Raw genomic sequence first — 24,971 nt, 5'->3', positions numbered from 1 at the left:
TCTGAGGATGTTGTCATAAGTTTCCACGTCTCCACCGTGGGGCCCAGAGGATGGGAAGTCCACATCAAACCACTTGCTCCACGAGCACTGGTTCATGCATGTGGTCACAGTGTTCAAGTGCCTGGTCTCAGGAGGGGTGGTGGTTGTCCTGTTTGCAGGGGTTGTATTTGAGGTTGATGAGGAGACCTTAGTTAGGGGAGTTGGAGAAACAGTGGTTGGAGGGACAGAGGTTGTGCTGGTGTTTTGGAAAGAGATTGAAGGTGTAACAGCCACAGTGGTGGGAGTTGTTGCAGATACATGGAAGTGAGTCGCTGAAATACGTGTGGTGGTTGTAGTACTAGAGCTTGAGCCGGTTGTGGGAATAGAGACTGTGGTTTTGGGAACTGGAGATGGTGTGCCTGAAGTGGTTGTTGTTTGAGAGGTTGCAGTAGTTGTAGGGACAGATGGAGGGGCCATGTGTGTTGTCCCAGGTGAATGAGTAGTGACAGTTGTGCACACATCCACAATGCTGCAGCAAAGGATGCGGATCTCATAGTTGTAGCAAATCGGAGGCTGCTGGTCCTTGTTCAGACAGAGTAGCCCTTCTGTCTTACTACAGGTTACATTCTGCCCTAGTTCGTTTAGTGGGATGTGTGGGAACCACTCTGCTCTGCACTCCACTGCTTTAGGGTGCTTACAGATATCGTAACCTTTGGCTCTCAAGTCATGGAAAGTATCAAAATCTCCACTGTTTCTATCAGGCTTAGGGTAGCTGCCATCAAGCCATTTGGTCCACTCACACCTTTCTTGTAAGCAAGAGATCGTACTGGGCTTAGTATAGGATATTATATCTGTTGTCTCTAGTGTTTGTCTAGAGGTTGAAACACTTGTTTTGATGGTTGTGAAGGAGCCTGAGGTATGTGTGAACATACTCAGTGAAGGTGTGTGAGTACCTGAGACAAGTGTGTGGGTACCTGGGGCAGATGTGGAAGAGCCTGGGACAGGTGTATGAATGCCTGTGACAGATGTGTAGGTACCTGGGACAGGTGTGTGGGTGCCTGAGACAGGTGTATGAGTGCCTGGGACAGGTGTTTGAGTACCTGGGATAGGTGTGTGAATACTTGGGACAGGTGTGTGGGTACCTGGAACAGATGTGTGAGTATCTGGGACAGGTGTGTGAGTACCTTGGGCAGGTGTATGGGTGCTTGGAACAAGTGTAGAGAAGCCTGGGGCAGGTGTGGGGGAGCCTGGGACAGGTGAGTGGGTGCCTGGGGCAGGTGTGGAGGAGCCTGGGGCAGATGTGTGAGTACCTGGAGAAGGCATATAAGTTCCTGGAACAGGCGTGTGTGTGCCTGGGGCAGGTGTGGAGGAGCCTGGGGCAGATGTGTGAGTACCTGGAGAAGGCATATAAGTTCCTGGAACAGGCGTGTGTGTGCCTGGGGCAGGTGTGGAGGAGCCTTGGGGAGGTGCTGTGGCAGCAGTAGAGAGACTGGTATGGAGTGTCCTGTGTGTGCCAGGGGTGGAGGTTGAGGCTGTGCTGCTGCTGCTGAGAGTGGGACAGGGCAGTGGAGAACAGCACAGAATTTGGATCTGGTAGTTGTCACAGAGCCCTGAGGCCTGGTCTTTGTTGTAGCAGATCAGTCCCCCTGTCCGACTACATTCCACGTGCTGCCCCAGTGCCTCCAGGGGCACATCAGGCATATTCTCAGCACGGCACTTCACTTCCTTGGGCTCCTGACAAATCCTGAACCCGTGGTCACGTAGGTTCTGTAGTGTGTCAAAGTCTCCACTGTCCACTCCCTGCCCTGGGTGGCTGACGTCCAGCCATGGAGTCCACTGGCACAGCTCCCCACAGCCTGGGACAGATGCTGACTTGGGAGAAGTGCCTGGAGCTGTTGAGAGGATCTTGCTTGTAAATGTGCTTACTGTAGACTGGGGAGAACTCCCCGCTGTGGGCAAGAGAAGGTTAGTGTTTGAGTGTCACGATCACCGCAGCCTAAAGAGACCCTCACCACTGCCCACCAGCTTTCAGTTTCTTTACAGCCCATCTCACATCTGAATGTGGGTCACATTGACTACCTGTCTTCACACCCCTGGAGTTCAGCAATAGTGGGGGGGGCACTCCCTGAGGAACATGCACATTGGCTGAGTGAATAGATGGATAAACAGTTCTTGCTCAAGAGGAGTGCTGTTCCCAGGTGACATCTCACAGCCTCAGAGGTGTCCTTGTTTGCTCTTGGAGTAATGACAGGGTTCAGGCAGCCCTTAGACACCACCTCATCAGGAGAGGGTGAGGTCTTAGCAGTTAAGTGTGCATGCAAGTTGAACAACAGGAATGACTTGGGTAGACTCCCCAGGTGCATGTTCCAAGTCTCCCCATGATATGTCACTCTAGCCCTGCCCTGTTGGGGCTCAGCATGGGACCCAGCTCTCTTCTCTAGCTGTGGAGGAAACTCCAAAGGACATCAGGGACATCTCTGTGTCCTTGCCTGTCCCCCAGAGTTTGCCTCTGGCTGCAGAGTTCAAGTGAATGTAGGAAGCTTAAAGATCAACTTGGTGGACGAGCCCCATGATGGCACCTAAGGCCTCTCTGCTGATAGTCACTCTCAGGCAAGAGCCACATGCAGTCTTACCATTTGGGGTGGTGGAGAAGGAGAAAGTGGTGGTGGGTGCAGTGCTGGTGTCACAGAAAGAGACCTCCCTCTCAATGGTGCCGTTGGCCACACAGCGGGCAGTGATGCAGGACCCAGTGCCGTCCGCAGTGTGATAGATGACATCCCCAGGGTGGAATTGCTGCCCACCATAGGTGCAGATACAAGCTATGAAGAACAGATAGCAAAGTGTAAAGAGCCAAGGTTCAGTGCAGGCCCTGATCTCACACCCAGGAAGGTCAACCTTGACTCACCTTCAGCATCGTAAACACATTCAACACCATTCTCAGTGCAGATACTGGAAAAGAAGGAAGTCCGTTGGGGCTGGGCCAGGTGGGTGGTGGGCTTTCCATTCATGTGTTCTGGACCCTGTCCACCTCATCTGCCCAGTCCAGCAACTCACCAGGTTTTACAATTCTCGCTAGATGGCACAGAGGCACCTGGCCGGTAATCCTTGCCCCGGACACGGCAGGGTGGTGGAGGTGGTGGAGTCGAGCACTGGGCTACACACTGCATCTCATCCTCATCAAAGATGGGAGCCTCTGGTGGGCACTTGGGGTAACAGCCTGAAGGATGGGATACATGAGTCCTAACCACACTCAGTCCTACTGGCCTGGGCCTCACCTGAAAGGCTATGCCTGGTGTACACAGCAGCTGTGAAGCCTCCTCTTGTTTTAGGAAGGATTAGCCTGACTGAGGGTCCACAGCATAGGTAGGCTCCCGGCCCCAGATCATAGTACCCCCAGGATATACCCAACACAGAATCCAAGACCCAGAACAGACCCCAAATCAGACTCTAAAGACCGAGAACAGACCTCAAGATAGATTCCAATAGCCTAGGACAGATGTCAATACAGATCAGGGAAACCTTAACACAGCTTCTAACACAGGAACCAAGAACTCAGGGCAGATCTTAAATCCCAGGATCCCACAACCAACCCAACTCAGATTCCAGGAACCTTGGGACAGTCTTTTGCATGAACCAAAGTATTCAGCTCTACCCTCTGAGCCAGCAGGGCCCCTGTCCCACTCTCAGACTTCATGAGGAACCCCCCTCACCCCTCAGGTGACTGAGACCCAGAAATTACATGCCCCTCACCTTCCAGGCCATGCACATCATGGAGGCAGCGCCCACTAGGATTCCGGCAGGTCCTCATGCAGGGGGCCCCGCATGGCTGATAGTGCCACTCACATTCCCCATTGGGGTTGTAGTAGTCACAGAACAAGGCTGTCAGAGAAGTGAGAACTCAGTGAGGCTGTGGGTCAGTGCTTGGGACTAGAAGACCTTCAGTAACCTCTGACATACAGCCTCTAGGTGGGAGCAGCATCCCTGATCCAAAGATATCTAAATGAGAGGGAATAATTTTCCACTCCTGATCTCTGGACGTGGCCCCCAGGGACTCAGACTGACCACTCATAAAATGAGACTGTGTGAAGGACTGGATTAGAGATCTCCCTTTGGAAAGGTGTGGATTGGAGGGGCTCCCCAGCTACTCTCCACCTGGCTCAGACTTCATCTGGCCTACAGCGTAGAAAGTGGGTCTCCGGGCACCTTTGACTCCAGAAAGTCTTCCAAGGTCAGCAGTGTCCCTCATCAATTATTTCCTTTTGTCTGCCTCTCCTATCAGCCATGCATCCTGGGTGGAGTGGCTGCTCAGTATCCCCCAATTCCTACCCTTTCAGCCCTGCAGACAGAGCCCAGCCTCTTGCACCCTCAGCACCAGAGACTACCAAACTGTCAGAGAAGGAGGAATTTAGTGAGGCTGCTGATCTGGTGCTTGGGGAGGGAAGATCCTCAGTGATCACTGCTGCTGTGAGGTTACTGGACCAGTGCTTGGGCCTGGAAGACCCAATCACGTCCCTTCAGCACCACAGACAGCCTCCACGGGTCGACGCCACATCAGCACCACGGACAGAGCACCGTTGTTAGAGTACTGTCGCCCTTCCCTTCAGCACCGCGGACAGAGCCCTGTCTCCCTTCCCTTCAGCACCGCGGACAGAGCCCTGCCTCCCTTCCCTTCAGCACCGCGGACAGAGCCCCGACTCACGGCAGACGTCCGGGCTGCGCCAGGACACACACACGCCTGCATCTTGGCAGGCCTGGGCATAGGCCGCCACAGCCGTGCAGAAGCATTCACAGTCACCGCCCGAGTCGCAGGCACACGCGTCGCTCACACAGGCCTCGTAGTATTTGGTGGGCTCCACCTGCAAGAGAGATGTCAGATTCAAGGGGCGTCTCCCTGGTGTCTTGGAGTTAGGCTAATGTCGACCTGATTGCTGTTCACAGTAGCTCCGTGAAAACAATATTAGGATCCCAAAGAAACCATGAGGCAGGGGGCTATGCTGAGCACCGTACCCTCAAGCCACACCCAGCAATTTAACGCTGCTAGGATCCTTCAGTCCAATGGCTGGCAGGATCTTCACAAAACGATCAATGTGGCCTAGGTTGGTGCTTTGCAGTTGTTCCACAATGCAGTTTCCCCAGTTCCAAATGTTCCCACCTATTGCAATCCTTTTTATGCTTGGTCCCCTGCATCTTAGACCCTCCCTCCTCCCTCCAAGGCTCCATACGTGGGCATGGCAGGTGGTGAAGGTGGCACTGTGGAGGATGCTGCACTGCTTCTGGGCCCACGACTTGCGATAAGGGTTGGCCGTGCACGGGTCTCTGGGGGCGAGGGCATCTGGGCAGGATGGTGAGAACTTCCAGCTGTTCCCGAACTCCAGCACGTCGCCCACCACGGACAGGCTCCGTGTGGTGAAGTCATTGATAGCATTGCCGTCGAAGTTGCCACACAGCCCACACACCTTCCCCTGTGGACAGGCAAAGGGGTTGTGGACCAAGAACCAGGAAGGGGCTCAACAGTAACACCAAGAGGCCTGGAAGCTAAAGGTCTGTGAAGTGTGGAGGGAGTTCTCAGTGTACCCCCACAGTCAGACAGAGATGGGCCATCCTGGATATTCCAAGACCACAAGCCCACAGTCTAACAGCAAAACGAGCTTTGTTTCTTCTTCTCTTAGTCTTCCTGATCGTGCTGGAGGGACATGGGGTGCAACTGCTGGATGTGGGGTGCAGGTATGGGATGCAGTACATGAGTTCAAGATGAAGAAAGCACGATGAGGTCTGTGAGATATAGTTGCAGAATGAGGGATGCAGATATGGAATATGGTACACAGGTTCAAGATAAAAGAGGTGACATAAGACTGGATCTGGATGCAGGAGGCAGGTGCAGGACAAGGGTCTGGTCTCTCTTGTGACTAGACCTGGATAGAGGACTGGTCACCTTACTGGTCTTCCAGAAATCTCAGGGACCAGGCCAGAGTAGGTTTCTCTGGGGAAAGGTCTTATAACAAATATCAGTAGGATCTCTAGATGGGCAGTCCTTCCCAGAGGTAGCCCCAGGGATCTTCCCTACCTCCTTTTTTCTGTATCCTTCCTCTCCTTCTCTCAGCCTCTCCCTCTCCTATTTTCTCCCTCTCCTTTTCTCTCTCTCCCCCTCCTTCTCTCTCTCTTCCTCTCTCTCTCTCTCTCTCTCTCTATATACACACACACACACACACACACACACACACACACACACATCCTTCTCTCCCACTCCCTCTCTCTCTCTCCCCCCCTCTGTTTGTATCTCTCTCCCTTTCTCAGTCTATTTCCGTCTCTGTCTCTCTCCCTTTTTCTTTTTATCTCTTTATATCTCTGTCTGTTTCTCTCTTCCTCCTCGCTCTCTTTTTTTCTCTCTTTCTCTCTCTGACTGCCTCTCCCTCCCTCATCCTACATATTCTGTGTTCCCAGAGGGCTGTCTTTCTCTCCCTGCAGGGACAGCCAGAAGGGTGGGGAAGGCAGAGGGTGTCCTGGACACTGGCTGACCTTGAATTCAGGACTAAGTCTGAGAAAGAGGCTGGTCTTCTTGTCCCACTGGAGCACGAGGCCAACATCTGTGTCCACAACCAGGTAGATGCCCATCTGACGGATGGAATAGGGCACCACCTGCCCAGTCCCCTTCTCAATTACTTCCACTTTTCCACTGCTCAGCTTCAGTTCATAGCTCTGCAAAGAAGGAAGCTGGGACTCAGGCTCTACCAGAAGGCTTGCCTCTGGTACCCTGTGAACACTGCCAGAGCAATGTCTTCTGAAGAAGTCACTTGTTCCCCTTGGTCACTCACTCACCCTGCTGAGAACATCTCATCTAGAACAGCCCACCTCCTACTCACTCACCCTATCAAGAAGTCAGTGCTCTCTACTCACCCCCACGAATACTTTGATGGCCTTGGAGCAGGTGGTCCCTGTCGTACCACAGGGAATGTTCTCGGTGACAACTCGGAAGGAGCCCTGGGTGCTGCTGTTGCCTCCACAGTGGTCCTAGGAGTGCAGGAAGCTGTCCCAGCTGTCCCCTCACCATCCAGGGAATAAGGCTGACCCCCACACCACAAGGTGCAAGATGGTACAGGGATGGGTGCTAGGTTGCAGAGGAGGTGTGGCTATGGGATGGTAGTCCACAGAGGTAAGGAGTGCTGAGTCTAGGGTGTGGCCTTGAGCATGACAGGAATGGTCTGAGTTGTAGGCAAGACAGTGTGAGTAGCACAGGGAGGGCACTGAGCCTGAAGAGGCCCTAAGATGGGGGCGGGCGGGCTGAGCCTCGAACGGGGCTGCCACAGGGGCCCTGTAAGCACCCACACACCTGTACCAGCGTGTACTCGCAGTCCCCTTCAAAGGTGAAACGCTGGCCATCAAAGGTGAGGTAGTGGCCATCCCCATACACTGCACAGGTGGCTAGGCAGGGCTCCTGGGTACACTGCCACATCCTGTTCTTGCAGGTACTACGGGCAGGGTGCAGTCACAAGTTAGGTCAGGCTGTGGCACGCACCCTACTGGGAGCTTGGTTTGTCTGAGACCCCGTGGGGCCTCAGTTAGGGTATAGCTCCTAATCCAGGGGGGACATCAGCACCCCAGGAGTCAGGACTGAGCCCCCCCTCTGTGATTAGGCTCTGTGGCTGCAGTTACATACATTTGTTTATGTGTCCCAAGGACGTCTTTCTAGGGACCTGCTCTGCCTCTGAAGGAACCCTGGTGGTGCAGTGTGTTGCATGCTGTGTTTGTAATTAAAAGGTTAGTGATTTGAATCTACCAGATGCTCTGTAGTAAAAAGGCGAAACTGTGTCCTTCAGGAAGTTTCCTGGCCTCGGAAGTTCGATGGGGTGCTGTGAGCAGAACTCATTTGATGGAGTGGGTGGTATGTGGTGTTTGGGGTTTCGCTCTGCCTCTAAGGGACATTGCCCACCTTGGGGACCGTTGCATGGCCTGAACACCCCAGCCAGGGCCCTGCTGATACACACCACGCATTGCAGCCGACACGGATGGTTTGGCCAGCCTTGTAGCTGGCCTCATTGTGCACACAGGGGCAGTCAGCTGCTACGATGCAGCCGCCTTCACCATCAGACACTAGCCCGTCGGGGCACACGCAGCCAGAGATACACTGGGGGCTGTACTGCAGAGGCAACAGACACAGGTGATGAGGTCAAACTGAAGCAGTGTGCAGAGCCAGAGAGTGTGCACAAGAACTTGGGTAGGGATAGGGTGGACAAGACAGGGACCGAGAGGAGCCAAGGACTCCCTGCCTGGCCTGCTTGAGCTACCCTGGGACCTCAGGGACAGTGACCCTGGCAAGCAAGGGAGTCGAGGGCCCAGGAGGTGACACTCATGATCTCCCAGGACCCCTGCCTGGGTGTGGCTCATGCAGGTCACTGTATGGCAGTGGTGGTTCCAAGGGTCTACTTGCTCTGAGGCCTTGGACCCTCTGCACAGGCATCAGAGGGACCCACATCCTTACACAGGCCATGTCCAGGGTGTGGCAGCTCTTCTGACAGCCAGCTCCTGCAGCTCCAGATGTGGCATTCCGGCAGTCAAAGTAGACCATGGGTGCTCTGCAGACTGGGGAAGGGGATGCCATTCAGGGGCCCTTCCCCCCACACCTGTTCCTCCTTGCAGGGCATCCCACCACCAATAGGAGCAGAGTGTGCAGGTCCTCCAAGGTCTAACCTCTAATCTGCTCAAGGAAACCCAAGATAGGACAGGCCGACTGTCATTCACGTGAAGGTGGATATTGTGAATGAGCACGTCAAGGGCTGCCAGGAAGTGAAGGCCACAGAGCATTTAGAGGTAGATGGCGAAAACCAGTGCCCTGAGGGACAATATTTGGCAGTTGGGCACATATCACCTCTCTCTGCTCATCTGGGTGCAGCCCAGCTGTAGGGGTGACCCTACTCCCTCGTCCCATGCTGCTGGTAACAGCAGCTTCACAGTGGCTTGGACCAGAAGCTGCCAGCACATGTGTCTGTGTGAGTATGTGCATGCATGTGACTGTGTGTGTATAGTATGTGAGTGCACATTTACATGTATATCCTATGTCATACCCTATGCTTGCATATGTGACTATGGGCATGTGTGTTTAAAATGTGCTTGTGTGTGTACATGTATATGTATATGTGTGTTGTGTGTATGTGAGTGTTTGCATGTGCACATGTGTGTATGTGAGGTGTATATGTACATGGGGTCTGTGTGTGTGTGCATGTGTGTAGTATGGATGTGTGCATGTATGAATGTGAGTGGACCAGGCATGTGTGTGTGTGTGTGTGTGTGTGTGTGTGTGTGTGTGTGTGTGTATACATGCATATGAGCATGTGTGGCATGTATGCATTCCCTTGCCACGTCATCCCCCCGTGCTGACTCCGGGGGGGATGTAGGTTGCCCTTGGTTCAGAGAAGCTGCCCCCTATCACTGAGCCAGGTGGATGTGGGATATAGTTGGTCCCAGACTCACTTCATGGGCTTACTGCACTTTCCTTCCTCTCAAAGCTGAAGCACTCACCTGAGGTGGGAGCATGGCCTCCGACGCAGGTCAGTGTCCCCTTAGTGCAGGTGCTGTGGGGAGAGTACCATCAGAGCCCTGCTCAGGCCTTAGTCCCACCAGCCTGACTCTGATTGCAGGATCTTACCAGACGGTCCCGCCATCGTGAACTGACTCTCCGTTGGGCACCACCGAGCCCCGATAGTAGCAGGGGCAGTAGGCAGCTGGCACACACTTGCCCGAGTCATCCAGGAATGTGCCATTGGCGCAGACACAGCCATCCACAGGCACAAAGCTGATCTGGCAAGTGACATCCTCTTCGCTCAGAGAGCGGCAAGTGGGTTGGCAGGTACTGACATAGTCAATGTAGGTCAGTGACTTGGGGCAGGTGGTCATGGGTTTTGCTGCAGAGACCCCAGAAAAGGAAGATTCAGGTCAATCAAAAGTAGAGCTGGGTAGTGATCACCAAAGTCTTCTAAATGCTCCTCTGCCTTCACTCCCGGACCACTGCTTCTTATTTGCAGAGTCCCAGGTGCAGGGAGTGTGTGTCTAAGTCCCCAGGTTACCAGTGGCTGGTGAGGGTGGTGTGTGCTAAGGTTTGCAGGGCTCTCCTCGAGCCCTCGGGCATGAACTCACCGCACACACGGTCCCTCCAGCCACGCAGCAGCACTCCTTTAGCCGCACATGTGTGCACGTAGGCAGACAGCGCTGCGCACAGGCAGTCCTCAGTCTTCTCACAGTTGCATGTGTCGAACATGCAGTTCTGGGGAGGAGAGTGGGGCAGGTTGGGACCTCAAGTAAGTATTGGCACCCCACATTCCAGCCTCTTTCTTAGTTTCCCATCTTGTGTCTCTCTGAGACCCTTGTTTTTCCATGGGACCTCACTACCTCCTCTGAGACCTGCTTCAAGCCTTGCCAGACTCTTCTCCCACATCTGCTATGGGTTTTGAGCTGAGGATTTAAGAATCAAGTGCTCTACGTGGGGGTGTTCTGTAATGAGTTAGAGTTCCAGAGGCCAGTCTTATTTTATTATACTCTGACAGGTTCAGAAACAAAATGAGGACCACCCCAGAGTTCCACTTACCAGAATCCTAGTGTGAACTTCTGTGTCTGTTATAAGGTGGTGAGGTGTCAGACATCCCCGGTAAATAAGTGGGTGGATGGATGCATGCATGCATGATTGTGTGGATGGATGGATGGATGGATGGATGGATGGATGGATGGATGGATGATGGATAGATGGATGGATAGATGGATGGTTGTGTGAATGGATGGATGGAGGATAGATGGATGGATGGATGGATGGATGGATGGATGGATGGATGGATGGATGGATTGATGAAAAGTTGTGTGGATGGATAGATGAATGGGTGGATGGATGGATGGATGGATGGATGGATAATGGATGAATAGTAGATGATGGACAGGTGGATGGATAGATGGATGGATGATGGATGAATAGTAGATGATGGACAGGTGTGTGGATGGATGGATGGATGAAAGATGAATGATAGATGGATGATAGATAGATAGATAGATAGATAGATAGATAGATAGATAGAAGAATGGGTGGATAGGTGATTAGATGGATGGATAAATAGATGGGTGGATAGGTGTATGTGATGAATGTATGCATGGACAGATAAATGGATGGGTGGGTGGATGGATGGATGGATGCATGGATGCATGGCTACATGGATGGATGTATAGGTGAGTGGGTGAATGGATGGGATAAAAGGAACAAAAGAAGATAATGAAATTGGAGGCTCAGGATTGGTTCCAGGCTCCCCTATCTTGACTGATGGAAGGCTAGGTGGAGTCAGGCAAAGAAAGACATGGGCAAGTCACCTCCAGCCCTCACATCTCCCTGCAAGTTCTCCCCATTCTAGTGCTTTCTCTTGTCTCCTGAAGATGACGTCACAGTCCATGTGGGGACTCAGCTGGGAGGGGAGCAGGAAGTGAGTCTTACTGAGTAGTAGGTGGCCGGGTTCACTGTGGCATGGCAGTGGGCGAACGGTCCCTCTGTGTCTGTCAGCAGTGAGCACCAGTGTTGTGCATACTTCTCTGTGGACACAGGAGGTGCATGCCAGATGACTTAGGCCCACACCACCCCAGGTCAGTGCATAACAGTTCATTGCACAGCCCAAGATGCAGACTAAAGGTTCCACACTAAAGACAGCTGAGGTGTCACCAGGTTGATGGGCTTCCTGCTCTCTCTGAACTGCTGCACCTCCCACCCCCCACCCCCAAGCTGCTCACCTACTGGGGGCATTAGTGGTGGGCACTGTGTGTGGACACAGAGTCCCTGAAGACCCTCCCCTCAGCACTGATGGGTCCTTGCATCTTAGGTGACCCAAAGGAGAGGAAAGAGACCAGCAGAAATCTCCACCCATGTAGGGCTGAACAACTGGTCAAACATCATGGCTCAAACATCACAAAATTGCCCATAAAACAAACACGTACCACATGTGGCAAGTGAGCTATGTGTCGGGGCCTCCCCCTAAGGAGCATCCCTGGCTGGTAAACAGGTACACTAAGCCCTCAAGATGGGACTTCATTTTCTTCCAGAACATTCCATGGTGATACCAGTCTTGGTATTGGTTAATTTGTCCATCTACCACCAACTTCTTTACCTCTAAAGCAGGCCAGAGTGACTGGCTGGACCTGTGCCTGGACTTTCATGGCCCTGGGGGCTTCTGGGCAGACACTGTTCAAGTGGGTCACCCCCTCAGTGCAGAAATGTCATGGATGGGCTGGCCCCAGGGCAGCAGGATAGTGGGGGCAGATGTGTACCATTCTCCACACTGAGGGAGCAGGGGTCCTCGAAGCTGTTCTTGACGTTAGGGCAGGAAGCCTGGGTCTTCCAGGTGTTAAAGAAGGCGGCTGCTGTTCCCTCCACCACCCCGCTGATGGTCCGGAAGTCATCTGCTTGGATGCTGTTGAAGTTCCCACAGAGGCCTGGGCATGGGCACAGGGTGGCGTGAGGCCTGGACACTATGGATGGCCAAGGGGTTATGGCCTGGGGACATGGCAACACCTGGAGCTAGGCTGGTGCCTCTTACCACAGGTCAGGCCTTGGAGTGTAGGTGTCAGCCGCAGGAAGACCTGCATGGTGGGCACCAGCTGGATGTCCAGCTGCAGGCCGAAGGTGGTCTGGGCAATGATGAAGAAGGTAGAGGGCCTGAAGAGGGTGACATTGGCTGCAAGCAAAAGGATAGTACTTCAGGGGGTGCGAGGTATAGGGTCCCCAGACAGTGCGGGCCTCACGGGCAGTCCTCACCTGCAGAAACGGGCAGCTGGGTGTAGATCTGGTTCACAAACACCTCACCACTGGCCTTGACCACGATGACCTGAGGGCACAGCACTTGTTAGTGACCAGTCAGGGGAGCCCCCATTGCCTGCACCTTCCCCGTGGGACTGAGTGATGTCTGAGGATACGCTAGATGACCTTCGCCAGCAGGCCTGGGGGTGGGGGGAGTTCACCCTGCAGCCCCTCCATGAGAGTCCGTAGACTTAACAGCTCAGTCATTTTGGGGGACAATCACTCAGCTGTCCCCTGCATGAGTAACACTGCAAAGTGGTAGGCACCCTGGGCCACCCCCTCCCCAGCCAGGTCTGGACGCACTCATCATGTGTCCTCTCCCCCTGCCCTCATCTTGCTGTTTTCCCAGGGCCAGCACACTCACCGTCTGGCCCCCACCCAGACTGAGCGTCACACTCTTAAGGCAGGTCTCGCTGTCGGTCAGTCCACATTTGCGCAGCTCAGCCAGCACGGTGAAGGCGCCGCCGTCACAGGGCTGCAGGACACAGGGTTTTCATCTCCCCCTATCTGCCAACCCCCACTACAGAGTCTCCTTCTTGTATGTAAGCTCAGCAAAGAGAAACTAACAGAACCCCAAGGGCGTAGTCTTAGGACCCCTTCTCCATGGGACCCGGGGGTACGCAGAGCCTGAGGGCTCAGTCAGAGGAGACACGTGCTGGCCAGCCTCGGGGCCTTCTCAAAAAGCCAGAAGAAGGAGACAGTGTACACGTGTGAGTAAGTGCTCACCTGCTGACCAAAGGCTGAAGGTTTAACCCACCCACTCACCCACCCACCCACCCAGAAGCATCTCAAGACAGGCCTGGTGGTTCACTTCTGAAAAATCACCCTGGAAAACCAATGGAGCACAGTTCTACCCTGACAAGCAGTCACTCGAGTCAGACAAGTGTGGAGGAGATGGGTGGACCGAGGGAGCGTAGAGTCTACAGGCAGTGAAAGAGTCCTGCAGGGCACTGCAGTTACCGCAATGTAGCCATGTGGCTCATGAAACGGAACAGTTATCACAGCAACATTAGCTGTGTGTGCAAGGGGGTGGCGGGAAGTATGGAAACGCTCCGTACCTTCTCTTCAATGTTTCTGTAAAGCTACAACTGCTTTAAAAAAACTACACCTATTAACTTAAAAACAAGGCTAGAACAAGAGGTTCAGAGAGGTCACGGCACAGACCAGTTGCACAGTGCTGACTGGTACAGGGATGGCTGAGTGGTGCCCTGAGGCCTTCACTAGCTAGTCTGGCCGGGATGTGGAGCTGGGGAGGGCCAGGTTGGGCATGGGCCGAGAGTTGGCAATGCCCAGACAGTGGCAATACCTTGGCCAGCACGTAGCTACAGTCCCCGTGTGCCGTGTACTGCTTCTCATCAAACGTGGAGAAGTGTGCGCCCCCCAGCACTGAGCAGGTGCCAGGACACGGGGTCTCCTGACAGCTCCAGCGGCCCCCAGAGCAGGTGCTGGAGGAAGAGGGGCATCCCATGAATTCTGTGGGTCCCAGGAGTCCCCAGTGCCAGTGTCCAGCCTCATCGTGGAAGCTAAGGACTGGCCCCTGAGCCCCAGGCCCCAGAGGTGCTCCTACCTCTCCCAGGATGGAGGCAGAGCCTCAGGACCTACCAGTTGGTGCAACCAGTGGAATAGACGGCCCCAGGAGGGTAGGACAACCCATTGTACATGCAGGAGCACTGGGCCGCAGGGACACAGCCACTTTGGTTGATGTCATCAAATACCATCCCTGTGAGAATGGGTAGCATTGGACTGATCACTGGGGTCATGCTTTCTGCAATCCCAGAGTGGCCAGCCAGTGTCCCCCAAAGACTCAGGATGTCTTGGGCTGGGTGTACTGTGTTTCTCGACGCCTATTCTAGGCCAGCAGGGGACAGAGTGCTGCCTACCCTGGGGACAGAAGCAGCCGCTGACACAATGGTCTTCACAGAGCTGAGCATGCTCGAGGTTGGAGCAGGTGTCGGCGCAGGGCAGGCCACACTCACGGTGCTCCATGTTGAAGGGACAGCCTTGAGCCGCTGTGACCAGAAAGATGGGACTCATGTCACATCCGTCCCTGTCTCAGGGGCTGGCGGAGATGAGCAGGCAACGGGCACTCACGGCATAGGTCGGGGGTCCGCCACTCCCTGGGCACCCCTCCAGCATGCACACACTGCCGGGAGTACTCTGCCAGCGTGGGGCAGGTGCAGCTGGTGGGACTGGCATCAAGACAGAGGCACGCGTCCTGCTGGCAGGCGGCTATGTAGCTGCTGACGTCCACCAGCGTGTGGCAGTCCGAGAAGGGCTGGCTGAGAAGGATCTTCTGGCAGAACTCCTGCAGGCAAGACCACGAGCCACACTGAGTCCTGGGCCAGAGCAAGTGGGGAGGTACAGTCCCACCTGCCATGCCGAGACACCACCACCTCATCCCCATGTCTGCAGAAGCAGCCCTCCCATGCCAGGGTTTGTCCCAGGGCACACCAGTCCAAACGTGCAGTTGCCCAGGGGAGTGGGTGTGGGGTCCTGGCACTGCTCCATGGGTCCATCCAGCTTCTGCAGGTTCCCATATTCAACAGGGGTCAGCTTGACGTCTATGAGACATACATGTGGGCATTACTGTGGGCTCAGGGTCCTCCTCATCCCGCAGCAGAGCTCTGGCCAGTGGCGGGCGGTGGGAGACCAAAGGGCCCAAGAGGTAAACTGCTTGCCACCTACAGCACTGAGGACAAAGATGTGTGTGAGTCACGCGGGTGGACATGAGTGCACACACACGTGTTCTGAGCTGTACGTGTGTGCTCTGAGATCGCGAGTGTGTGTAAGCTTTGCTAACCCAGTTCAAATCCCCAATGGCACGTCAAGAGGACGACGGATGGCCTTCTCTGTGTGACCACCACCTTGAAAACCCAGCAGAAGGTCAGTGATGAGTCTGCTGTGACCAAGCGCCAATGAGGGTTTCTAGTCTAGCCCATGAGCGGAGCTTGTTAACACATCCAATGTAGGCGTGTGCTGCGTGTTTGTGCAGGTGCATGTGCTTGTGTGCTGCCCTGGTGATACGTCCATGCTGACGTGTATGTAGATGTGCCAGGATTGTGATGTGTGATGTGAATATATGAGTGTTTACCCTGTTGTGCACACACACCTGCTGGATGAGGTTGTGTGTACACGTGTGAGCACGCACACACTTGAAGAGAGCCCCCCGCATGACCCCTGGGTGCCCAAACAAGGCACAGCAGAGGGCTTACTGTTGGAGAAGAACTCGTTGAAGACGGGAATGCCGTTGAAGTCCCCACAGAGCCCACAGGTCTGGTTAGCATACTTGTCATCCAGCTCCAGCTGGAAGGAGAGGTGACATCAATCAGATGCTTGTCTAACCATGGACATGCTGGGCATGCTGGACAGATGGGGTCTGGGAGCCTCAGAAGGGGCTGGACATGCTGAGAGAATTCCTGGCTGGTGGGACTCGCCTGTGGACCCTGCATGTCTAGCAGAGCTCAAGGTGGCACAAGGCTGCCAGCCAGGCCTGCCCCGGGGGACCCCACAGACGGGACCCTGAGTTGAGGATGCAGAGTCAGGGCTCCATTATAGTCTAGACATAAGCTTCACCCACCACCTTCCCAGAATGGGCCCCTTTCAGGAGAGAGGCTCTTGCTCCCTCAGAGGCTCTGCCCCCCTTACCAGGAGACTGTTGTCCAGGTTCCACATGAAAACCAGCCCCATGCGGGCGGCCACCTTCAGGTACAAGCTGTTCTGCTCGATGAGGACCCCAGACTGGCTGAAGGGCAGCTGGACCCTATGAGAGAAGCTAACTGTCATGGCCAGAGGGGACAAGCTCCAAGGACAGGCTCCAACAGGGAGACTGAGCCTGGGACAAGGACCCTGTGGCCTGTGTGTGACAAGTTCACAGTGGTTCTGGACCCTGCCAGAATGTATGGAGTCACATACAGGACAGGTACGTGGGGCACAGAAGGAGGGGGTCCACTTCCAAGGGCAGAGCAAGGCACCCTGAGGCCCCGGAGGGACAGTGAGCTGGGCAGGGAGTGCTCAGTCACTCTATGTCCCTCCTGAGGCCAAAGATCATCTATTCCTTCTCAGAAATGATACTTCCATGCAGGGCCACTCCATGTCCCCAGGGTGAGACTCACGGGTGGCCATTGACCAGGACGGAGCTCTTGGTCAGCTGGAGCACCATGCCATCAAGCTTCATAACCACCTTGCTGGGCACGGTGGCATTGCCTCCCTGGCCACGGCGTACTTGGATGTTGAAGTCCTCATAGGAGGCATGGCAGTTGGAGGAGAAGACGTAGTTGCAGAGGCCAGGGAACTGGAAGATGTCTCCATCGAAGGTCTTGTAGTGGAAGTCACCCCACGTGCTGCAGACTCGCCCATTGTGGGCTGGGTTCAGAGCTGGAGAGCAGCAGGGGCTCTCTGAAGATGGGGAACCCCCAGCCCTAGCCCATCTGTTCCAGGTTCCCACCACAGGCCGCTGCCCCAGGTGTAGTTCCTGGGGGAAACGGAGGCCCTTTCTGAGGACTTGTGTCTACTCTCAACGTGGACTCCACCCAGCAACTCCTGGGGGCTTGAGAAAGAAGATCCATCAAACACTCAGACCCAAGCCCTGCCCTTGGGGCTTCACTCACCTCGTACAACAGGAATCGTCTTCATCGGGGGGAGGATGGTCACCCCACCAAGTGGGCTACCTGCAAGAGCAGGTGAGTGTAAGGGACAGCCTTGTCCCCGGCCCCATGGACTGAATGAAGGATCTGTTGTCTGGGGCAGCCAGCCCTGAACACTGCCTTTGGGTATTTCCATGGTGTGCTCCTCACGTGGGGCACAGGTGTGGGACGGGCAGTGCCATCTCAGCTGAGGAAACGCACCCCTGGATGTCACTGTCTTGACTTGCCATCACTGGAGTCCACCGACGGCTGTCTGCTTCGCCCTAACTGCCCTCCAAAGTCCCATTGGCACAGGACTCCTTGTCCCCAGAATCCCACCATACCTGAGTCCACACCAGTGGCTCTGCCTGAGCTTCTGGCTGTTGAGTTAAAGTCAGAGACCCTCCCTGGGCCCCCAGAGAGGAAGGCAAAGCCCCTGTGCTGAGTCGATTGCCCAAGCCCTTCCTGCTCACCTGCCTCGGCCCAGCCATAGGGGATGGGATCTGGTGGCCATTCACCACCTAGGGTTCAGCCCCCATCCCATGGCATCAGAGCTGAGAAAACAGGGCTTGTGCTAAACAGGGGGCCTGGAGACCAGGAGCCCTGTCACAGATGAGGGCATGGGACCTGGCCAACCGTTATCCTCCCTCGGAGGTCCCACAGGGCCCGGCCTGGACATTATGACCAAGATCACACCAAGGGACCTGCACAAGATCCAGTCCTCTTGGCCCACCCTGAGGAAACACCCTGGGCACACAGTGGCCCCAGCAACCAGCAGGCTGCCCTTCTTTAAGGAGAGGTACTGAGTTGGTCATTCAGCTACAAGAATGATGGGCCTGAGAGGGTATAGAAAGGCCGCCAGCAGGTTGGAGTAGCACGTGCTGTGAGTCCCTTCAGTGGAACTGATCAGGAGCACCTGGGTGGGTGGGGTCTCAGGGCTCTGCCTGAGTTGGGAGTGGGTACAGAATGGAGCATGTGACTCACCTGGATGGATGGGAGGGAGGTCTGGGTGGTACTTATAGCTGGATTCTGAGGGGCTGTGCTGGGCATGGCCTGTGGGGAAAGAAGGGCAGGAGTCTTTGAGTGTGGCAATGACCACTATTTTAGAAGAGTGGTGTTTCTGGCAAGAACACTGTGCTGGCTGACTAGGGCTCTGGCCAACAAGGACCTTTGTCTTCCAGGTTTGAGTCTTCAGGGTCCTACTGGGCTAAAGCCAACTCAAGAACCTCAAGAGCTTCCCTTCAGCTTGGCCTTAACAGGAGCTTGACATTTGGTGGAAAGTCTCCTCTCCTTGACCTAGTCTCTAGTTTGTTCATCCATCCGCCACCATCCACCCATCACTCATCCATACATACATACCATCCTCATCCATCCATCCATCCACCACCCATCCATCATCCATCCGTCCACCCACCCCATCTATCCATCAACCATTCATCCATCCATCCGCCACCATCCACCCATCACTCATCCATACATACATACCATCCTCATCCATCCATCCACCATCCATCCACCACCCATCCATCATCCATCCGTCCACCTACCCCATCTATCCATCAACCATTCATCCATCCATCCACCATCATTCACCCATCACTCATCCAGCCATCCATCCACCACCCATCCATCCCTCCCCTACTCATCCACCCACCACCCTTTCATCATACATACAGCCAACACTCATCTACCTATCCATCCATCCATCACGCATACATCATACATCCACCCATTCATCATGCATCCCCCAGCCATACATTCATTAATCACCTATCCATTATACATTCATCCCTCCCACACTTATCTATCCATCATACATGCATCCACTGCTCATCTATACATCTATCAGTTACCCATCCAACCCTCATGCACCTACGTGCTGATGCTGGGGAGTCTCCTATGCACTGGGCTGTGAAGGGATGTTGTCAGAGGGTGTTCAGTGTTCTGGGAACACTGAACTTTGTAGAGCCTGGGCAACCAGGAGTTAGGGTTCATGGAGTGGATCCATCCCTCCTATTCTGACCATGTTGGTCTGCCTCTCCTGCTACAAGATGGCTCTATAGGGACAGACCCTCTAGGGAAGCTTGGGAGGTGGATCAGCCAGACAGCTGATTTTACCTTCCAAGTGGCAACTGGTGGCTTGGCCCTGATTACAGCCCTCTCCAGTCATGACCCCAGGAACATTGGGTTCAGCGCTTGGTCAGTGGCCAGAAACCTAGGCTCCTCCCTACAGCACTACCTTCTGGAAAAGTTCCACCTCTGTTCACTTGTACTGCCTCAGTGTCCCCCAGGCACAGGTAAGCGGGTCTTCTGCGAGTGGTGTGGGGTCTCCTGCCACCTTACATCCTGAGCTCCCCTGAGCCTGACATCACACCACCACAGGGTCTGAGTGCCCATCAGGAGACCACACCAAGCCCAGTTACTGCACAAGGAGAAAGCGGTGACAGGTATACTTAGCAAACTCCCAGGGGCCAGTGGACCTTTTCTGCCCTGACCAGCCTGGCAGGGTGGGACTGTACCCTGCTAGTCACAGCCACCTCTGGCGGAGTCACAGAGGATCTCCTGCTGCAGGGTGGGGGCTTCCAGGCACCGAAGCTCCAACAGCAAGCTGGACCAGCAGGGGCTTGGACACCTTCCCTCCCAGAGCCCCTGCTCACACCCTGGACCCTGCAATCTCCAGATCCCTAGTTCATGAGGGGTCAGCTGGGGCCACAGGCAGGGTTTGAGGAACCCCTCATGGACCTCCTTGGTGAGGTACACCAGGATAAGGCTACCCCAGGACTTGGGGACAGGCCTGAGGGAAATGGACAGTGAAAACCATACCTGTGTGCTGGGCACAGGCCAGAGCCAGAGCCAGAGCCCAGAGTGCATTCAGCCTCCTCCTGCCGACAGCCATGATGACGTTGAGGGGACAGTCCCCAGGAGGGCCGTGAGGAGAGGCCTGAGCCTGCAGGAGCCTTTTATAGCCCCAGAGCTGGCTTAACCCAGCACTCCACGTGGGTGGGCGGAGTGGGCCCATGACACCCCCTTGACCAGGTAAACAGTGGGTGCCCTCTGAGGCAGGCAGGGAATGGGCGGGTCTGCTGGGGTGGGGCCTGCTTGGCTGAGGGCCTTTGAAGTCCTGGCCCAAAGATGTCTTCCACCTGGGTACCCACTGTGGACTTTCCTAGGCAAATTGTGGGCTTTTCAGTCTGACCTCTGAGTCAGACCCTCACCTCTTAGGTGTTTAGGGTCAGCAGGCTGAGGGCAGCAGGCTGGGGGAAGTAGGATGAGGTCAGCAGGCTGGAGCAGCAACCCCTGAGGACCTCTACCTCCAGCGTAGCCCATCCCTGTGACCCTGAGACTCCCATCCCAGGTGGAAAGTGGGCAGCTCGGGGGTCAACTTGGTCAACCTTTGCCCTGTGGCTGCAAGCTAGGAGTCATGAACTCAGCGGACCCTTGTTCAGGAGGCCTCCAGGGAGATCCTGCCTGACCGGCTCCAGTGATGAAGTCGCCCAGGTCATGGTGGCTGAGCAGTGAGTTCCTTGTCTGGGGACGCTGGGACTGGACTCTGCTGTCCCTCCTGGTACCCACCAGCCCTGGCCAAGGTCAGCAGCTGCATGTCTCATGGGCTGTGCTTGAACAGATGACCCCAGGTGGGGTCAGCCCCTTCCCTGCAGCTCCTGGCAGGAGGTGAGCCCAGAGGTCCCACGCTAGTGGTTGGGAATTCATTCGTGTGGCGTCTGTCCGCCAGAATGCCCCTTCTGGTGTCCTGCTCTGGTAAAGTGCCTGGGAAGGGCTGCCTCACAGATGACCTGATGGTGCATCAAGGGGCTGGTGAGTGAAAGAATGGATGGGCAGAGGGAGCGAGTGAGCACAGGAGTGGGGACTCCAACCTTCAGACCACCACTTATCACCTCTGAAGCTTCCCATTCACGCTGAGCCTGAGCCCAGGCCCCTCCCAGTGCCCAGTCCAGAGCAGTGCAGGGCCCTCCTGCGTCAGTGCATAAACAGTGGCCTCTCCAGTTGGCCAGGAGCTCAGGCTGTTCCCCAGGGGCAGGTAACGGACAGGTGGGTCCAGAAGGGTTGTGTGCTGTCTGTGATTTGGACAACATGTGTGTCAGAGGGGAGAGCTGTGCAGCCGCTTGGTCAGGCTGTGTCCACTCTGGATCTCAAAGAACACAGGATTATGTCACTGGCCAATCCACACCATGACCCTTGACCCCATGAGTCACTGGCCAGCCTTTGGCACAGCTTACCCTGGAGATCTGAGTCATGAGCAGTGGGCTGTCTCAGGTGGCCACTGACACCCTCCTAGTCGCATCTCTCTATGAGATGCTGCAGACCTACTGTGGGTCAGCTGGCTGGTCACCTAAGCTGGGGGTCCTCAGGGCCCCAACTCAGGCACTTGAAGCCATGGTAGACCCCCAGGCTAGCTTCCTTGTCCATGAAAACTCAGTGCAGTGCAACCGTCCCTCGGGCCCCAGTCCTATGCTCACCCCACATAGGTCAGATGCTCCTCCAGCCTCACCTTGCACCCACTAATATTGGAGGCCTCTGGGCTATGTGAGCTCTTAGCAACAGCAGGTCAGAAAGATCCGGGAGTAGAAAAGGCCACTGCTCTAGGCAGGGAACCCAGAGCTGTCTGTATCACGCCTGCAGAAAGCCCATCTGCGTGCAGGTACAGGAACCTGGTTTCTGAGCCAGCAGCTACCCGGGCACCCTGGGTCCTCAGCGCTGGACTTGAGCAGGTCCGCCGCCCCCGTGAGGGTGCCCAGGAACGCAAGGCTGGAGAGCCATGCTGGCTACAGACCCAGAACCACCCTACGACCTCTGCTCCAGAGTCTTCCCCAGGTACCAGTGAGGTGCCCACCCCAGGGTACATGGCAGAAAAGGAGGTGGGGGCTGCTGGCTGCTAGACAAGCCAAGCCGCCTGTCTGACCCAGCCTGGCCTCTTCCCCCGTCCCCAGAGCACGGGCTGACCCTGGGTCCCCACAGCCTGACTCCACCTCAGCCCAGCCCAGCTGGGACTGGCCGAGGCAAGGGTCAGGGGCTCTGCCTTCAGCACTTGACCTGTCACTTCATTCCAGTGCCTGGGTGAGTGAGGGCCCCAGACCAAGTGGCCTTCAGGCCTGGCTGGTCAGCCCAGTTCTGACCAGCAGTATCCGGGGAGGTCGTGTCCTCCTGGTGGTTCTCGGGCCAGCCTCCCCTCAGCCCTCTTCCCTCTCCAGTGATGGGGGTTTGGGCTTATGTAGAGAGAGAGGGAGATGGCAGCCTAACCATAATTCTCTCATCAACCCCTTGGGGGTCAGGGGACTGGCATGTTTGCAAGCACATACAACATTGCCCCCTAAGCTGCCCAAGACCGCCAGCCAAGACTCTAGACACTGGGCCTGAGGTGCCCCACCCTGAGCAGCCTGGGGGCCTGCAGGGAGGGATCATGGAGGGGGTGAGAAGAGCCCCAAACCACCAGAGAAGGGATCCCCCCTCCCAAGGCTAAGTACACCCAGCTCAGCTCCTGCCTTAGAAACAGACACGAAACACACCTACACACCTAAACTACCCAAAGCCACAGACTGACAGGAGACCAGGAACCAAAGTCAAGGCCTAGCAGCCCTAAGGTCTCAAAAAGAAAGCGGGGTGGCCAGACCCCTCAGGGCAGTGGAGAACTGACGGCCCCTGGGCCCTGCACAGACTCCCTCCACTTGTCCTCATGTTTTAGGGACAAAGCACCTGAAGCCGAGGAGGTGGCCTGGGGTCACACCCCACCTGCCTACATCCTCAGCATCTATAGGGTCCGATGGCCTGCAGTCCCCTCAGGCAGGCCTTGGGAGGACACCGGGGGGAAAAGATGTGTGGGCTCCCTCCTGGGACATCTGTCTGCGCCCTGTCCCATTGTCCTTCTACAAGGATCCTGGTTGACATTCGAGACAGCCCTGTACCAAGCTAGTGGGGTGCTGAGCATGCAAGGGACATTTTGGAGTTTCCTGAGGAAACAGAGCTGACGATATGGCCAAGGCGGCTGGCCACGGATCAGACACGGATCAGGAACAGCCTAGTGTTGACAGAAGGGGTGGCCGAGCACAGCGGAGGGCTTGCGACGTCCATGAGAAGAGGAAGGTGGGACCCTCTCCAGGCTTCCCTGAGGGTTCTGGGGAGCCAAACCAGTGAAGGTCAGGGTGGGGCTGCAGCGAAGTGGACTCCCCTGGGCTGGCTGGGCGGGCAGAGGAGGGCGTGGAGGGTAAATTTGGTTTGAGGGCTGCACTGATTGGAATGCCTGCTGCCTTGTTTGTCTTCTCTGAATCACTGGGTACACAGAATTCCTCCAGGGGCCAGAACTCTGGCTGAGGGGACGCCCTGACCGGGTCCATGGCCTGGGGCCTCATGAGCCTCACCTGGTCTGTGTGGGGGACAGGATTCACCTCCCAGGGCCCCCTCATCCTGGGGTCCTAAGATCAGCTTCTCCAGCCAGCCCCTGACCTCTCACTGTCCTCCCTCTCCTCTTCTGTCCTCAGGTTCCCCCAGGCTCACACTGGGCCTGCCCACTTTCTGGGCCTCAGCCCCCCTCCTACCTGCTGGAGGAGGTTTGTTCACAGACCCTGCCCCCCCACTCGGTCCTGCCACCGCAGGGGCTGTGACACCCACGCAGGGCAGAGGCTGCTCCCTGAGGACCTCGGGGAGCCAGCAGTCTGGCACTCCCACCCCAATCCTATCTCCTCTGCCTCAGTTTCCCCAATCTCCCACAGTCTCTGAGGCTTCTGCAATCCCATGGCCCACCCCCCAGCAGAAAGCAGCTGGGCCCCAGGACCCTGCCTCCGTCAGATGGCCTCAAGGAAACCGTAGTCCCGAGCCCAAGACTTTAGCCCCAGTACAAGGGTGGGCTATGCACCCCTCAGTGTCCTCAGCCAGGTCAGCAGGATCTGTCAGCGTGGAATCACCCTTAGGAACAGTGGAACAACCCCACTCCTTTCCAGAATGTTCCCAGGCGTCATCCGGCCTTTCAGACCCACAGGAAACACCTACACGGCAGGGTGGTTCCTGGGCTGTGACCGTGGGCACCCTCCATCTGAGGACACAGCCCCTGCCCTACAGGGCTCCTCATGCCCCATTTTCAGCAAGAACACAAACTAAACTAGATGCCATGGGGCAGGTTATGTGCAGACCAGGGCTATGAACTACCAACAGAAGAGAGATTTTGACCCTAACAGGAAGGACAGGCTCAGAGGGGGCTCCGCACACACTCTGAAGGAGTCCTGCTTCCACCACCAGCACCTGCTCTGACTCCCGGGGCCCAGCTGGCTTCCCAGGATGTCATTGTTACTGGAGGAGTCAGATCCTCGGGCAGCTGGTGGATTCAAACCTCTGACCTTTCAGTTAGTCCAACTCATCATCCACTGCATCCCCAGGGCCCCTAGTGCTTCCGGGAGGAGGGCCTGTGGCTGGACAGCGGGGGACAGCCTGCGACCAGGGCAGGGCCACCATCTGGGGCAACTGGGACAGCTCATTTCTTCCTCTGGTCAAAACACGTTGGACAGCAGTTAGGCTGCCCTGCGATACATCTCCGCCTTACTTTGCAA

At 55.7% G+C, this 24,971-nt stretch overlaps 1 protein-coding gene across 1 annotated transcript in view; it reads right to left on the bottom strand.

Annotated features, from left to right (window-relative positions):
- The window catches only part of MUC5AC (mucin 5AC, oligomeric mucus/gel-forming), a 30,050-nt gene extending 9,739 nt beyond the window's left edge, over positions 1 to 20,311 (bottom strand). The window contains exons 1-34 of the mRNA XM_006893355.1: positions 20,239 to 20,311; positions 18,400 to 18,468; positions 18,239 to 18,251; positions 17,401 to 17,456; positions 16,906 to 17,167; positions 16,439 to 16,553; positions 16,006 to 16,096; positions 15,245 to 15,354; positions 14,885 to 15,098; positions 14,674 to 14,802; positions 14,396 to 14,513; positions 14,100 to 14,238; positions 13,158 to 13,268; positions 12,752 to 12,821; positions 12,534 to 12,671; positions 12,265 to 12,429; positions 11,441 to 11,535; positions 10,108 to 10,234; positions 9,620 to 9,875; positions 9,493 to 9,545; positions 8,456 to 8,556; positions 7,962 to 8,113; positions 7,307 to 7,445; positions 6,874 to 6,987; positions 6,496 to 6,675; positions 5,202 to 5,441; positions 4,679 to 4,835; positions 3,730 to 3,858; positions 3,034 to 3,196; positions 2,885 to 2,928; positions 2,592 to 2,798; positions 1,192 to 1,928; positions 499 to 810; positions 1 to 186 (exon numbers count right to left, since the gene is read on the bottom strand). Of these exons, the coding sequence (XP_006893417.1) occupies positions 1 to 186; positions 499 to 810; positions 1,192 to 1,928; positions 2,592 to 2,798; positions 2,885 to 2,928; positions 3,034 to 3,196; positions 3,730 to 3,858; positions 4,679 to 4,835; positions 5,202 to 5,441; positions 6,496 to 6,675; positions 6,874 to 6,987; positions 7,307 to 7,445; positions 7,962 to 8,113; positions 8,456 to 8,556; positions 9,493 to 9,545; positions 9,620 to 9,875; positions 10,108 to 10,234; positions 11,441 to 11,535; positions 12,265 to 12,429; positions 12,534 to 12,671; positions 12,752 to 12,821; positions 13,158 to 13,268; positions 14,100 to 14,238; positions 14,396 to 14,513; positions 14,674 to 14,802; positions 14,885 to 15,098; positions 15,245 to 15,354; positions 16,006 to 16,096; positions 16,439 to 16,553; positions 16,906 to 17,167; positions 17,401 to 17,456; positions 18,239 to 18,251; positions 18,400 to 18,468; positions 20,239 to 20,311 (5,265 nt within the window). The remainder of the gene's footprint in view (positions 187 to 498; positions 811 to 1,191; positions 1,929 to 2,591; positions 2,799 to 2,884; positions 2,929 to 3,033; positions 3,197 to 3,729; positions 3,859 to 4,678; positions 4,836 to 5,201; positions 5,442 to 6,495; positions 6,676 to 6,873; positions 6,988 to 7,306; positions 7,446 to 7,961; positions 8,114 to 8,455; positions 8,557 to 9,492; positions 9,546 to 9,619; positions 9,876 to 10,107; positions 10,235 to 11,440; positions 11,536 to 12,264; positions 12,430 to 12,533; positions 12,672 to 12,751; positions 12,822 to 13,157; positions 13,269 to 14,099; positions 14,239 to 14,395; positions 14,514 to 14,673; positions 14,803 to 14,884; positions 15,099 to 15,244; positions 15,355 to 16,005; positions 16,097 to 16,438; positions 16,554 to 16,905; positions 17,168 to 17,400; positions 17,457 to 18,238; positions 18,252 to 18,399; positions 18,469 to 20,238) is intronic.
- Positions 20,312 to 24,971: the final 4,660 nt, after the last annotated feature.

This window comes from Elephantulus edwardii, unplaced genomic scaffold (assembly GCF_000299155.1).
Source record: "Elephantulus edwardii isolate Elephantulus edwardi_28Jun2011 unplaced genomic scaffold, EleEdw1.0 scaffold00126, whole genome shotgun sequence".
Taxonomy (NCBI): Eukaryota; Metazoa; Chordata; class Mammalia; order Macroscelidea; family Macroscelididae; genus Elephantulus; species Elephantulus edwardii.
The sequence above is the reverse complement of the archived record's forward strand: the minus strand, read 5'-3'. Positions and strand labels throughout refer to the sequence as shown.